The sequence below is a fragment of the Lepus europaeus genome, chromosome 16, assembly GCF_033115175.1.
Source record: "Lepus europaeus isolate LE1 chromosome 16, mLepTim1.pri, whole genome shotgun sequence".
NCBI lineage: Eukaryota > Metazoa > Chordata > Mammalia > Lagomorpha > Leporidae > Lepus > Lepus europaeus.
In genome coordinates, this window is record NC_084842.1 from 10,845,788 (window position 1) to 10,861,278 (window position 15,491).

General features: G+C 38.2%; 1 protein-coding gene across 5 annotated transcripts in view; it reads right to left on the reverse strand.

Annotated features, from left to right (window-relative positions):
• NRG1 (neuregulin 1) overlaps nucleotides 1–15,491 on the reverse strand; it is a 1,197,015-nt gene that overhangs the window by 166,310 nt on the left and 1,015,214 nt on the right. For all 5 annotated transcript variants that reach the window (XM_062213033.1, XM_062213037.1, XM_062213039.1 and 2 more), the window contains exon 3: nucleotides 9,781–9,902. In XM_062213033.1, the coding sequence (XP_062069017.1) occupies nucleotides 9,781–9,902 (122 nt within the window). The remainder of the gene's footprint in view (nucleotides 1–9,780; nucleotides 9,903–15,491) is intronic.

Here is a 15,491-nt window from a genome sequence, read left to right on the forward strand (position 1 = left end):
CCTGAAGGATCACTAGGTTACAGTCAAGAATGCTTAAGTTACAGGTATTTGGAAATTACATTTTTGGGTCCAAAATAAAAGGAAGCAATGTTTCTAGTTGGCATTAGCGAAAAACATTGAGTTCAGGCATGAAAATCTATTGAAAATGTCGATGATTAAGATAGATGCTTTAATAGCTGATGGACATTTCGGCTACTCCTCGAGTGAGGAGGCAGCTGCCACCCCCAAAGAAATGAAGAATCAATCTGCACACTTTGCAAGTGACTTCCATGGGAACTGGGAGAGAGGCAGTCAAACATGGAACTTGCTGTCTTACTGCCTTTATGATGCAATCAAGAGTGATTATCTTCTCTGAGACTGTGTTTTGTCCTGAAAAAAGGCTCCCATTTGTTAGAATCTAACACTTTCACTACAGTTTTATGAAGCCTGGAAAACCGCAGATTGGACATGCGGCCTGCACTGTCTGTACAAGTCCTGTCACACGACTCAACAATAGCTCACACTCCCTACGAGTAGAACACAGATACATTGACTCTACTGTGATCCTATTTTCTGTGCAAAAATGACTGGACTGAACTGCAAATTCTAAGCAGGTCACACATGCTATCATGTTATGTTTGAATTACTACCCTGTTAATCAAGGAGTTAGAAATGTTCATTATCAATGTAATCATCTTTAAATATAGATACAGCCACTTGGGATTTCCATGATTGGACTAGTCTAAGATAAGAAGAATCAATTTAAGGAGCAATATTTCTTCAACCTCTGAAGATTCTCTAGGATAAAAGGGTTTGTAGGGAAAAATGTCAGACAAGACACAGCAAGGATACTTCAGACTAGGTATCAAGTTAAATAGGAATATAGAAAGACCAACTGTGTCTTTCTGGTACACATGAAAGTGTGGAGGAGCCTCCCAAATCAGCTCTTAGAAAGACAAACCATTCAAGGAGTAAGCTGTTCTCAAGACATCAAAGCTGCTTACACTGGCTCTGACCCACTGAAAACAGGAGGCAGTGAAAGCAATGAGGAAGGCGTGTGATATCCATAGGCCTTCTTCAAGCAGATGGCTCTGATGAATGAATGAGTATTTGCTGAGTTGGAGAAACAAGAGTTATCTGTACCTGAAGCAACTACAACTAGCATTCTTTTTAAAACAAACAAATAAATAAAGATCTATTAATTTATTTGAAAAGCAGAGTTACAGAGAGACAGAGAGAGGGAGAGAGACAGAGGTTGATCTTCCATTCTCTGGTTCACTCCCCAAATGGCCACACTGGCCAGGCTTGGGCCAGGCCAAAGCCAGGAGCCCAGAGCTCCACTTGGTTCTCCCATCTGGGTGACAGGGGTCTAAATACCTGGCCATCTTCCACTGCTTTCCTAGGTGCACTTGCAGGGAGCTGGATCGGAAGTGGAGCAGCCAGGACTTGAACCGTCACCCATATGGAATCTGGTGCTGCAGGTGGCAGCTCAATCCGCTACACAATAGTGCTAGCCCCCAACTAGTATTCTTGATATGAGCTGTAGAAAATGAGATTGTTCCTCTCTGGGAAAATTTAGTCTGAGAAAAAAATTTATCAGCGATGCACAGTGTTCATGCTTCCCTGTGAATACCTAGAAAAAGACCCCTATTTCCAAGCAAGCTGTCCACCAGAAGAGAGGATTCGTCACTCTGTCCTTCAGAACTCATCAAAACCAGACTAATGTAGTGAGCTGAATGTCCACAATCAGAGCTGGGCAAAAGTCCCAATCCCAACTCGGATACCAAGACTCCCTTCAGGTTTATTTCTGACAAACCTAGAAGTCACTATGACCTTCCTAGAAATAAAAATAATCAGAGCTTTGTTATCTCCAACATAGGAACCTCAGATTAGAGGAAAGGTTAACCATAACATTTCCTTTTCTAATTGAATGGTACATAAAAATACCAGAACAGGAGGTCACTACGAAGATGTAGCTACACCCACACAGCTTAAAATATCTTCCTTTCCTAAATTTAGATATTTATCTTGGAGATCTTAAAAATACCTTTAATGATTATGGTTTCAGATTAAAAAATGCTGAATTAATCTTAGAGGAAATACAAGCTCAGAAGTTAGTATAGGACTTCTACATTAGAAAGCCCTTCATTTTAAAGAGTCTTGAGCTAGGGGTTAAGGGGTTGCTTGCAACACTCACATCCCATATTGGTGGAGCCTGGGTTCAAGTTCTGCTATGTTTCCTATTCAGCTTTCTGTGTAGCAGGTGAGGGTTCAAATGATTGTGTCCCTGCCATGCACATGAGAGACCCAAATGGAATTCCAGGCTTTTGGCTTTAGCCTGGCTCAGCCCCAGCATATGCAGGATTTGGAAAGTAAAACTGCAGATGGAAGTTCTATCTCTGTCCCTCTCTGTGTCACTCTGCTTTTCAAATAAAAAAATTTAAAAAATCTTGCTTGTGAAGAAAAAAAATCTTTTAAATTAATACTACTCAGAAAGCACTGATATGTGCATTATGGGTATAATTCATGATTTAGAAAATAATCTTTTGCTGTATGATTGAATATGATCTTAAGTTATATAGTCTTTTAAAAAAATATTAAGGCCTGGAATCTCCCTGATGTTTACTTAAGCAACATAGGTTTTTCACAGTAATTTGGTATACTAAACAAGTTAATTCATAAAGCACATCCCCTTGATTGGTACAAATTAATAAAGATTAGAATCATCAGGAATTGAATACAACTGAGAAACTTATGCTGAGTAAGCAAGCCAACATAAGGAACATTAGTATATTTGTAATGTTTGAACACTTTTTTTATAAATTGGATCTGGTCTCAGGAAAAAGTTGCAGTGTGTATAAAGTTTCTGGAAAAGAATTTTTTCTAATTGCTCTGAATACACGGCTTCTTTGAGATTTCACAATTAACATAATGTACCAAATATTCAGCAAAATGTGCATACATATACACATACATTTAATGTATCTGTGTGCATTTCAACATACTCTTATGTGACTTGGCTTCAATAAAATTGTAGGTCATAACTATACATACTAAAATTCAGATCCAGTGGATTAGTGGATTGTTTTTTAAGATTTAAAAAGTGGGCACACTTATTCGTGTGTATAGGCAAAGTGTGGGTATCTGAATTCTTGCTCATAATGGGTGTATATTCTATAGACACTGAGAAACTTTGAAATTCATAAGTGGTACAGAGACAGGATGGAGACTATGCACTGAAAAGACAAATCCAGCCTCTCCCACTGCTCTTGCTTATTAGCCTACATGGGGATCCTACCTAATACAACATACATGGAGATGGGCACACAAATTATAGAACATGCTTTATGCGTGTCTCATTATAACTATAGGTTGTTCACAAATATCACAAAATTCACATGCTGTGAATTGGGAGGGTTTGGCTAAGCCGATTTTTCAAATGCCAGCTGATAATTTAATTAAATTTTATAAAAATAAAAATTTTCTGCTCATCTCAAAAGAAACAGCTATTTTATTGCTGTGAGCCCAACTGCTCCTATGAGATGGTGAATCTCACTCAAATAATTTTTCTGCTGATTAAAGAAGAAAATTGCTGAGAAGATATGATTGATTAGTTGTATATGCTCCTAGATTAATCTTTTAAAAGACAGCATTACTTAATTAATTTGAAAACCAGTTAAGTCTATTATTCTCTTCCCTATTCTAATGCCCAGGAGTTTTCATGGAGCTTGTTAGCTGCAAATTAATTGCTAGATTAAGGTTTCCGATAGAAAGACCAAATAAAATAAATTACAAGTGAAAATGAATACATGTTATAGAAGCTGTATGCACACAGTATATATGGCCTTTTAAACTATCACATTGGAATTCATGAAAGGAATCCACTTGCAATTCATCACATAATGATTACAGCCTATGACATCTGTCTTTATGTGAAAACCCAAGTGGACTTCATTAGATTTATATAGTACCAGAAGCAATTAGCAGATTGCATAGGTTTAAACATGCATGTCCACTAGATGACAAGTTCTTTTTCTCAATGAAAGGCACTGGAAAAGGCAGAAACATAAACATTTCTAAAATGTTGCTTAACAAAATGTTTGACTATGTGTGTGTGTGTGTGTGTGTATACACATATAATTTATTTATTTATTTGAAAGCCAGTGCTACAGAGAGAGAGGGAGAGATAGAGAGAGATCTTCCATCTGCTGGTTCATTCTCCCAGATGGCTACAATGACCAGGGTTGTTCCAGGAAGAATCCAGAAGCCAGGAGATTCACCTGGGTCTCCCACAAGGGTGGCAGGTCCTCGATACTTGGGCTATTTTCCACTGCTTTTCCAGGCCATTAGCAGAGATCTGGATTATATAGGATGCTAATGTCGCAAGCAGTGGCTTTACTTGCTATGCCACAACGCCAGCCCCTGTATTTTTCTAAATGCCTGAAAACAGTGCAAGTGTGGTCACTGTTTCACTTAACTGTACAGAGATTCAAAGATAGTTTCTTAATTTTTAGATAATTGCATTTAAATTTAGTTGATCTAAATGATGTTTCATTGCAGAAGGCTTTCATGTCCTAAGCTAATTTTTTTCTAACAATTACTATAGTTGTCTTAATGGCCTTAAACACAGTGCCAAAAATCAATGTTTTGGGGAGAAAGAAAACAGCTTCCCATCAATGTCTCCCCACATCACTCTTAGAATATGGTATCAAAATATATTTTAAATATCTTAGCACACAAAGGCATCTGTGTGAAAGCATAAGTAAATCATAAGGAATTCTTTACAATACAATTAGGATAATTGGACTGTGGCTTCAAATCAGGGTCACTCACCAAGGAGACTTCAGAAACTGTCAAATCAGAGACTTGTGTTGGGGTGCAATGGGTTAACCACCAGCAACACCAGCATCCCCCATGAGCTCTGGTTGAGTCCTGGCTGCTCGCCATCCTCCCCTTGACCCCCACCCCATCTCGCCCAGCAAGGATCCAGCTCCCAGTTAATATGCCTTGGACAGCAGCAAAAGATAGCCCAAAAGATTGGGCTTCTTCTACTATGTGGGTGACCTGGATGGAATTCCAGTCTCCTAGATTCAGCCTGGTCCAGCCCTGACTGTTGCAGCCATTTAAGGAGTGAACCAACAGATGGACAATCTCTCTCTCTCTCTCTCTCTCTCTCTCTCTCTCTCCCTCCCTCCTTCCCCCTCCCTCCCTTCCTCCCCCCATGTGTGTGTAATTCTCTCAAGCAAATTAAATAAATCTTTTTTAAAAGAATGCTTAAAAAAGGAAATTGTTAAATCATAACCCTATACTTCCTGAAGACAACACAAAGTAAATAAAATAACTAAAATTTCACAGAAAACACAAAATAGCCTCCAAAGAGGAGTTTCACATAATATTTTGACAATATTTTCTTATTTTGAAGACATTCTTCTTTCTAGAACCTTGCCCCCCACCCCCAACCCAGGAAACAAATTCTTGAGTATTCTACTCTGAGCTGCAGTCAACAGTGAACACGTATTTAGGAAGAGACGGTATGGCTAGGAGGCAGTTGCAGCACAGTAGCAAAGTGTCTGCTTTCTCGCCGAGACAGGATTTCCAGTCAACCTCTGCCAAGATCCCAAGGGGATGTGACAACACACAGGTGGAGCACCTGAGCCCTTAAGAGGGCAGGACCCTGCTGAGACCAAATACAGTAAATTCATAAATGCCAGTGGAGAGATGAGGAATCAAGATGACTAACATTTTCCTTTCAACTGCACTATTAGGAAACCATTGAGGTGTAGGGAGAATAGGGTTTCTACTGATATCTATGATGCACAGGCCTTGGCAGTCATGGCGTCTGACACACTACAAGCGTGCTTCTCACACTCCAAAGAGACAGCACTTCTATGCAGCTGTGTTGCCTCACCTGTCCTGGTTGAGCCAGTGGAAGACATCTGACCAGGAGGCCGATGATTTGAAAGGTCTTTCAGTCTTTTGATGTGGTATGACACAATGAGCTCTGCTAATGAAACTCTTGCTATTGAGAATTTGATTGTGGAATGAAGGAAATGAAAATAGGAGTTAATGCTGACAGAATGCCTTAAAAAGAGCCATACAGAATTAGCCAAGTGGGCTCATAAATGGGTATCTTTATCAGAGTGCCAGCTTTGAATCCTGGCTAATTTTCTTCCCCAAACCTGCTGAGGTGCACCCTGGGAGGCAGCAGGTAATTGCTCAAGTACTTAAGTCTCTGCCACCCAGACGGGAGAACTGGATAGAGTTCCAGGCTCCTGGCTTTGGCTTGGCCCAGCTCTGACTGACAGGCAATTGGAGAGTTAGCAAGCAGATGGAAGCTCTCTCTTTCTCTCTCTCATTCTGATTTCAAACAAACACACACACATATTTTAAAAAGATCCACTCCAAAATAAAGTTCATGGAAAAACATAATAAAAAGGTATGCTTATTTTAGTGTAAAATGTTTGAAATCCATGCACACAGAGATCTTCAAAAAGGTTATGGAGTGCATTCTATGAAAAACTATGCATGAATTTCCATTTTCCATGAATTATTTGAAATACCTCATATAAGCTAAATAACTCACTGCTTAATCCTGTAAATCAGAAACCAAGGAACAATCAGTATAATACTATAGGAAATATTCCGTGACATCATGACACAAAATCTAATTTTGTTTTACTGTAGTGCAGTTGTGCAGTTACACAAATCGAATCCAACTGCCAAAATCATAATTCAACAGCATTTACCATGAGGAGAACTAAGTGAACTAAGCCAGGGACAAACTCAGGACTAAAAGCTCAAAACACAATAGTAAAATGTAAAGAAGAATCCAGAGAATTCAATTTTTTAAAATGTGTGTTTCCAATACACCTTGATTAGGTAAAGGAATATTAAACAAGAAAACAAAGCTGGAGGCATCACAATATCAGATTTCAAGACACACTACAAGGCAGTTATAATCATAACAACCTGGTACTGGCACAAAAATAGACATCTAGACAAATGGAACAGAATAGAAATCCCTGAAATCAATCCATGCATCTACAACCAACTAATCTTTGACAGAAGGGCTAAAATCAGTCCTTGGAGAAAGGACAGCCTCTTCAACAAATGGTGCTGGGAAAATTGGATCTACATGTACAGAAGTATGAAACAAGACCCTTACTTTAAACCTTATATAAAAGTCAACTCAAAATGGATCAAAGATCTAAATCTATGACCTGATACCATCAAATTACTAGAAGAAAACATCAGGGAAACTCTGCAAGACATTGGCACAGGCAAAGAGTTCCTGGAAAAGACCCCAGAAACACAGGTAATCAAGTCAAAAATAGACAAATGGTGCTAAGAAGTTTCTGCACAGCAAAGGAAATACTCCACAAAGAGACAACCAACAAAATGGGAGAAAATATTTGCAAACTATGCAACTGATGAAGGATTAATATCCAGAATCTATGAAGATCTCAAGAAACTCATTAACAACAAAACAAACAATTCAGTTAAGAAATGGGCAAAGGACTTGAACAGGCATTTTTCTAAGGATGAAATTCAAATGATCAACATACCATGAAAAAATGCTCAGGATATCTAGCCATCAGGGAAATGCAAATCACGACCACAATGATGTTTTACCTCACCCCATTAGAATGGCTATCATGCATAAATCAAAAAATGCTGGCAAGGGTGTAGGGGAAATGTACCATAATCCACTGCTGGTGGGAAGGTAAACTAGTACAGCCTTATGGAAGACAGTATGAAGATTCCTCAGAAAGCAGAAAATAAATCTACTATATGAGTCAACCTTCCCATCCCTGGGAATTTACCCAGGATATGCAAGAGTTATCTGTACCACCATGTTTGCTGCAGTTCATTTCACAATAGCTAAGATATGGAATCAACTCGATGTCCATCAACTCATGACTAGATAAAGAAAATGTGGCACATATACATGATGAAGTAATATTCATTTGTAAAAAAAGAATGAAAACCTGTCTTTTGCAACAAAATGAATGTAGCTGGAAACTATTATGCTAAGTGAAATAAGCCAGTCTCAAAATTACAAATACCATATGTTCTTCCTTATTTGTGGTTACTAATAGAGCACAAAAAACCCATAATGTATATGAGTGAAATTGACATTTTGAGATTTGGTTATTGTTTACAGCCCTTGTCTCTACTGTTGAGGAAGTGTTTGCTTTTTTCTATATGTTGAATACTCTACTTAGTGGAGGGTTAACCTTATTATTATAAAATAAACTGAAAGTATATCACTGTAAAAATTAAAAGAAAAAATAAGAAAGAAAGGAAGAAGGAGAGCGGGAGCATGGGTGGGAAGGAGGGTAGGATGGGGAGTATCACCATACTCCTAAATCTGTATATAAGAAATACATGAAATGTGTTGAACTTATATAAATAAAAACTTTTTTTAAAAAGCTGTGTTTCATGTAGCAGTCTATAAAATTCCATGTGGAGTACAATGATGCCAGCCAAATACTGTTGGTTAACCTGTGCTGATTTAAAAAAATAAAATGATTTTACATTTCCTGATACAAATTTTAATTGGCCTTTACCTTTTAAACCATAATAAACAGTAAAAGAAATTACTTTTCACTGTTCACCCTGTTCACCGTTATCCTCTGTGGAAGGAGATATCTAAGTTTAAAATACCAAGCTGGGCTCACCCTGCTGTAGAGCAGTTAGCTCACTGGGGAGTCCAGAGACGATGACCAGGTATTCACTTGGATTCTTCTCCTTATCCTGTTACACTATATATGAAGGAAATGGTAAAAGCTACAACAGCCTCCTATGGGATTAACCCTGAAGGTGACTTTTACTCTTCTCCTTTGCTTTTATCACTTGAAGAGATCACCCTCTTGCAGTGGATATTCTTTCTCATCTCCCAAGATGCAATGCAATCAGGCTTAGTTTCATAACAAACGACAGAACTTGCAAAGGCATTTGTTAAGCTTTGTGATTCAAAATGGGAAAGGAGCAAAAGTCTTGAAAGAGTACTTGATTATTCCAAAAGATTTTTCATGAGCATTTCTAGGTCCTCATAAGCACATGTAGATGCCTCTCCAAATGGTGAAACAGAGCCAGCAACTATGGTTCTTAACTTTCCTGCAATAACTCAACAGAAGTTGTAACAGGGCAAGTGGCACCTTCTATTTCCAGCTCATTCATTTGTCTCACGAACATTTCCTGGCACTGTTCTGAGAAAAGATGAAGCTGAAACCAATATACAGTAGGAAATCTCTTCTCTCTCAAACTCTCTTAACTTCAAAATCAAAAGAAAAAAAAAATTAATAGGCCTAACATTCTACTACCTGTAGCCAGGTGGAATCACTTAAAACATATATAGGAGCACAAAAATGACCAGGATTGAATTACGTCTATGTTCAGTACACACACACACACACACTCGTACATATATATATATACAATTACCACACACACATATATTACCTATGTATGACTACCTTCTGGTGTTGATAAAGTCAAAGGTTTGGTTGCCCTCCCTGACCTACTTAAAGAGGGAAGAATAACCTCTTTTTCATAACCACTCACGCTCTCTTGCCATTCATGATCTAATTAAAATCTTTTTAAAAAATCTGTGTACTTCAGGTCTCTTATCATTTCATGGGCTTTTTGGAAGACACAAATACTTGAACTGTTTAGTTTTCTTTCCATATTTCCTGTTTGTTCTCAATAAGATTTAACACAGCATTGCAACCCAACTCTTACCACATCTCTTGATCATTCTCATAAACAGAGGGACAGAATGCAGCAGGTATCTCTTACCATTGGATTCCACAATGGTGATATTGGCAGAGGCACTGTCATTTCCTAATTTGCTGATCACTTTGCACATATATTCTCCAGAATCAGCCAGTGATGCTTTGTTGATGCGAAGTTCTGACTTCCTATAAGATCAGGACCAAAGTGGTATAAATATCAAAGAAATCCAGTAAAACCAAAATTCATTTTTGTGTAATTTCAGAGTTCTCTAACTCCTTCTCCCCACCTTATATGTACACTGTTAAAACAAGCCTGCTACTATATTGACTGGATTGCATAATTTTATCTAGAGTAAAAGTAGGATATATCACACTTAAGTTAAACCACAGATAGACTCTTTGTTATCACCCAGATCGGTAATTTAAAATAAGTCTTCCACTCTGGCAAAAAAAAAAACCCTAAATGAAAGATCTCTGCGAGTGAGATCCCAGTGGAAAGAACGGGCCATTAAAGAAGCAGGTACCTTTCTCTGAAGGGAGGAAAGAACTTCCACTTTGACTATGACATTATTTAAATAAGATCGGAGTCAGCGAACTCAAAATGATTCCATAGCCCTGGCAACTCATGACAAGAGCCTAGGGTGATTATTGACGCCATAAACAAGGGTGTCAATTTGCTAAGTCAACAACAAGAGTCACTGTGCACTTACTCCTCATGTAGGATCTCCGTCCTTAATGTGTTGTACAATGTGAATTAACGCTATAACTAGTACTCAAACAGTATTTTATACTTTGTGTTTCAGTGTGGGTGCAAACTGTTGAAATCTTCACTTAATTTATTCTAAATTGATATTCTGTATATAAAGAGAATTGAAAATGAATCTTGATGTGAATGGAATGGGAGAGGGAGCAGGAGATGGGAGGGTTGCGGGTGGGAGGGAAGTTATGGGGGGGAAAAGCCATTATAATCCATAACTGTACTTTGGAAATTTATATTTATTAAATAAAAGTTAAAAAAAGAAGTCTTCTCTAATTTTTCTTTTTATTTCACTACCATCACCACTATGTTATGCCTTGGATTTTTTCAGTCAAACTGTTAAATGTTCTCTTTATCTAAATGTCATCGGCCACTAAGGTTTGGAAAGAGAAGAAAAGGTAAAATCATTTCTTACAAGTCTACTAAAGAAAGACACTTGATGAAGACTAGAATTGATAAAAATACCCTGTACTTCTTTTCTCAGTAGAGTAACACCAGTAATAATGTTAATTTTGAATGAAGAGTATTTATCATTTCCCAAATAAAGGGAATTTTTCTTTCCTTAAGATTCTCATTATTAGGAGCAGAGTACCACATGAGCAGTTCTTAATATTGGAATAAATATTTTTGCAAAAAGAGCACACACTTTTCTAAATCTCTGAATAGTAAATCAATATGCATTTTTTTTTCTTTTTTTGCAACAAGCACAGCATCCTGATTGGGATTTGTCTGTGTTTTACTGTGGCACCCACCTGTCATTTAAGCAGTCTGCAGGATACAGAAACCCACTGCTGATGGGATTGGCTTAGCATTTACTAAAACCTTTTTGAGGGGCCAGCGCTGTGGCATAGTGGGTAAAGCTGCCGCCTGCAGTGCCAGCATCCCAGATGGGCACTGGTTCAAGTCCTGGCTGCTCCACTTCCGACCCAACTCTCTGCTATGGCCTGGGAAAGCAGTAGAAGATGGCCCAGGTCCTTGGGCCCCTGTACTCACATGGGAGACCTAGAGGAAGCTCCTGGCTCCTGGCTTCAGATTGGCACAGCTCCAGCAAATGAAAGATCTCTCTCTCTCTCTCTCTCTCTCTCTCTCTCTCTGCCTCTCCTTCTTTCTCTGTGTAACTCTGACTTTCAAATAAATAAATAAATTAAAAAAAAATCTTTTTTAAGTATCCTTCTACACACTAACCTGATGATGTCACTTCCTGGGCTCTCAAGAGGAGGGAAACAGGTAGAAAAGAAGGCACAAAGGAAAGACAGAAATCTTGATTGCAAAACTCCCATATTATACCTTGTTGGATTTTTAGTGACTTTTCTGGTCTTCTTGTCAAACAATATTATTAATCAAGTAAGATTAATGGTTCTAAATTTTATCCCCACTATTCTCCTCTATCAAACTCAAACACCTGAAGTTCCACATGTAATCCTTGTGGTCTTTCATCTTTCTTTTTCCCCACTTTTGCTTGTCTCACTTCTTCCTCCAATGATGGAGGCCCTGCACTTCTATCCCATAAAATCTCAGCTGTCCTTCAAGGACTATCTAAAGCACCCACTGCTCCACCAAGCTTGTCATGATCACGTAGCAAGCAGCCCTCTCTGTCTAAATCCTGGCAGCCTTAAATATCTCTTTCATGGTCCTTTAGCCGTTAGAGTTCCTGCAGCACATCTCAGGTCTGAACCTGGTACATACAATATGTATTGGTATTCTGCAGGGCACACATCACTGTTCTGTCCTTGGTGTGTCCTTAACATTATTGGATGAGTGTGAATAAATGAAGAAAATACTTGAATGTGCCCACTTTAGCACTCAGCAGGATCTAACATTCCTACCTCATGACTGCAGGAAAGAACAATGCAATATTAACAGGGCAGAGAGTCTAAGGTGGCCCACACCAAGGGCAGCAATAATCAAACCAACATGTGGACTTCACTCGTCATAACTCAAAAGGACTGCACCATAGAAATTTGAGAAAACTACAAGAAAAATAGGTTCTCTGAGGCAAGTTTGGAAAACATAAGGTCACAACCAGGCTTCTTATTTATTTATTTTTTAAATGCTACACAGTTTCTCAGAGCTTTTAATTTGCCCACGTACTCTGACTCTCCAAGAAGGCAAGATACCACAGTCCTACATCTTATCAAAAAGTTTTGGCCAATGACCAACAGGACAGATTATAATGAGGTAAAAAAATTCCCATTGTCTATAATGAGTTTGTGTTTTCAATTAAGTGTTACTACAAAAAGAGGCAAAAAGCTAAAACAAAGCAAAATGTCTACAAGCTAAAAAAGTTAACCTAAGGTTAATTTATTATTGAAGAAAGACAAATCTTGTTTTATAAATTCAGTGGAGCCTAAGTGTACCGCGTCTATGACATCTGCACCAGCGTACAGTAATGTCCTGAGCCTTCACATTCACTCCCCACTCACTCACTCACTCATCCTGGGCAACTTCATTTCTGCAAGTTCTGTTCACAGTAAAGGCCCTACACAAGTGTCCCTTCTTAAATCTCTTACATTGCATTTTTAATGTGTCTTGCCTATGCTTGGGTACAGATGCCTTATTTGTTTTAGATACACAAATATGTACCACTGTTTTACAACTGCCTGCAGTATTCAGTTCACTAAGGTGCTGAAACACTGTATGGCCTAGCAGTGCAACAGGCTGTGTCAAACAGCCCACATGGGCAGTAGGCTTCACCAGCTTTGTGCCAGTACACTCCACTGTGCTCATACAAGGATGAACCACGGAAGGACACCTTCTCAGGACATGTCCCCACTCTTCAGTAACTTGTTTTTAAGTTCCTCTCAAAATTATCTGACCAAGGAATCCTTTCACTCACATGAAATACTTATTTATACTTTCTGGAAATAATGATCCACAGAACAAAGCTGATGAAAAATGGATCTAACATAGCCTTGTTATCTATGTCACCAGGGGACCACCAACAACCGTCTAAGGAATAGTCACACATCAGAGAAGCCAATGCCTATAAGCCAAAATAAGCCATTTTGATGGCTTCTATCAATGAAATATAACAACTTTCAGGAATATCAAAATGCAGCAATATTAGGATATCACTCCTTGTCAGATTCTGTAAACTTTTAAGCTTCATTTTTGGAGTATTTCAATGTAAAGCTTTTAAATGAACTATCAATTATTAATACTTTCAGTCCATAAATAATCAATTTCCTGCATGGTAGACACCTTGAAAAATAGTGAGAAACAATGGAATAAATAATAACATAAGATTTTCCAGTCCAATGTTTAGCATAGTTGCCTGGCAGAATTTTCATGTAGGATTGTGAAACCTCAAGAACATCATGGTATCCTGATTTTCAACACCAGGGAAAGAATGAATTTCTAAAATAAGAAAACAGTAGTTCTTCTTGTTCAGTCACAAAATTCTGATAAGGTTATTACAATATCCCAAGACTATATAAACCCAAGATTATTGCAGCATCCCCAAGAACACCTTTTCTTCTCTATTTGAGTATTTCCAGGGACAAGGCTACATTTGTATATAAAAGAATCCCTTCTTGGGGCCAGCACTGTGGTGTAGCAGGTAAAGCCACCACCTGTAGTGCCAGCATCCCATATGGGTGCTGGTTTGAGTCCTGGCTGCTCAACTTCTAATCCAGTTCTCTGCTGTGGCCTGGGAAAGTAGTAGAAGATGGCTCAAGTCCTTGGTCCCCTGCACGCACATGGGAGACCTGGAGGAAGTTTCTGGCTGCTAGCTTCAGATCAGCACAACTCCAGCTGTTGTGGCCATCTGGGGAGTGAACCAGCAGATGGAAGATCTCTCTCTCTCTCTCTCTCTCTCTCTCTCTTTCTCTCTCTCTCTCTTTCTCTGCCTCAGCCTCTCTGTAACTCTGCCTTTCAAATAAATAAATAAGTCTTTTAAAAAATAACAGATAGAGAACCTCTTCTTGATTCTGTTTAATAAACATTTTAACTAGTAAACTGGATCAACCATTCTTTTAGCAGCCATTGTCTCCTAATTCAATCATATGTTACATTTTTTAAGAAAGAGAAGGAAGAGAACAAATTGTTCTATGCTCAAATAAATACAGAATTAAACATAGCCATACAGGTTTCTTTACAGGAGTATCTCTCACTGGTTTTTATGCAAATCTGTACTGTGGAGTTCCAAGGCACATGTGACATATGGACATGAAATTCTTTCTGTAGAAAACACCCTTGAGAATTCAGGGTGGAATATCAATGGGCCAAGACCAAGCTTCAGTTCAATCAAGAGAAGCATAGCAAATACACTCAGGTTCAGAAATCAGTGGCAGAGACACAAGAGGGCAGATATGTCGCAGGTACAAATATAAAGAAAAAAAAGGATTTCAATAAGGCAGACATTTAAAATCAGCCCATTTAAAAAAAAAAAACAAACATGATTTTTTAAAAAAGAAGCATGTACTCTTAGGCCAAATTAATATTAAATCAGAACATAAACCAAACTGGATAAAAGTCTCAATACATGGCTCCCTGAGTGGATCACATCTACAAGATTGAATTAAGTTTTGCAGTGACATTTGTGAGAAATATCAGTAACTGGAAGACATTAAAAAAGAGTGATCAGAATTGAATAGAGCCGAGAAATCTTATCACAGCAGATGATTCTGTTAAAGAAACAGCGGTCCCTGTGAATGAGGTACAATTAGCTATTTAAATCTGTCATCTAGTGAAGGAAATTATTTGTGATCATTAAGTCTTATGGGAAAGCTTAAAAGAACTAAGGTAGAACGTAGTCTTATTGAGAAAATAAGGTATGTTTAGGATGGTATTCTAAAAAAGAACTTTTTCAGCATTTAAAAAAATGGGGTATCCTAAGAAAAAGAGGTTTTCTCTTGAGAAAGACTGGGGCCAAGCACACTCTGACAGCAATATCTCTATGCAGAGGAAGACTAAATTAGATCAGTGGTTTCAATTATTTTGCACTAAAATTTTATTTTAAAATGAAGACTTAAATCAGAGCCTCAAACTCAAAAATATCAGAGAGAACTTGTTCAGGT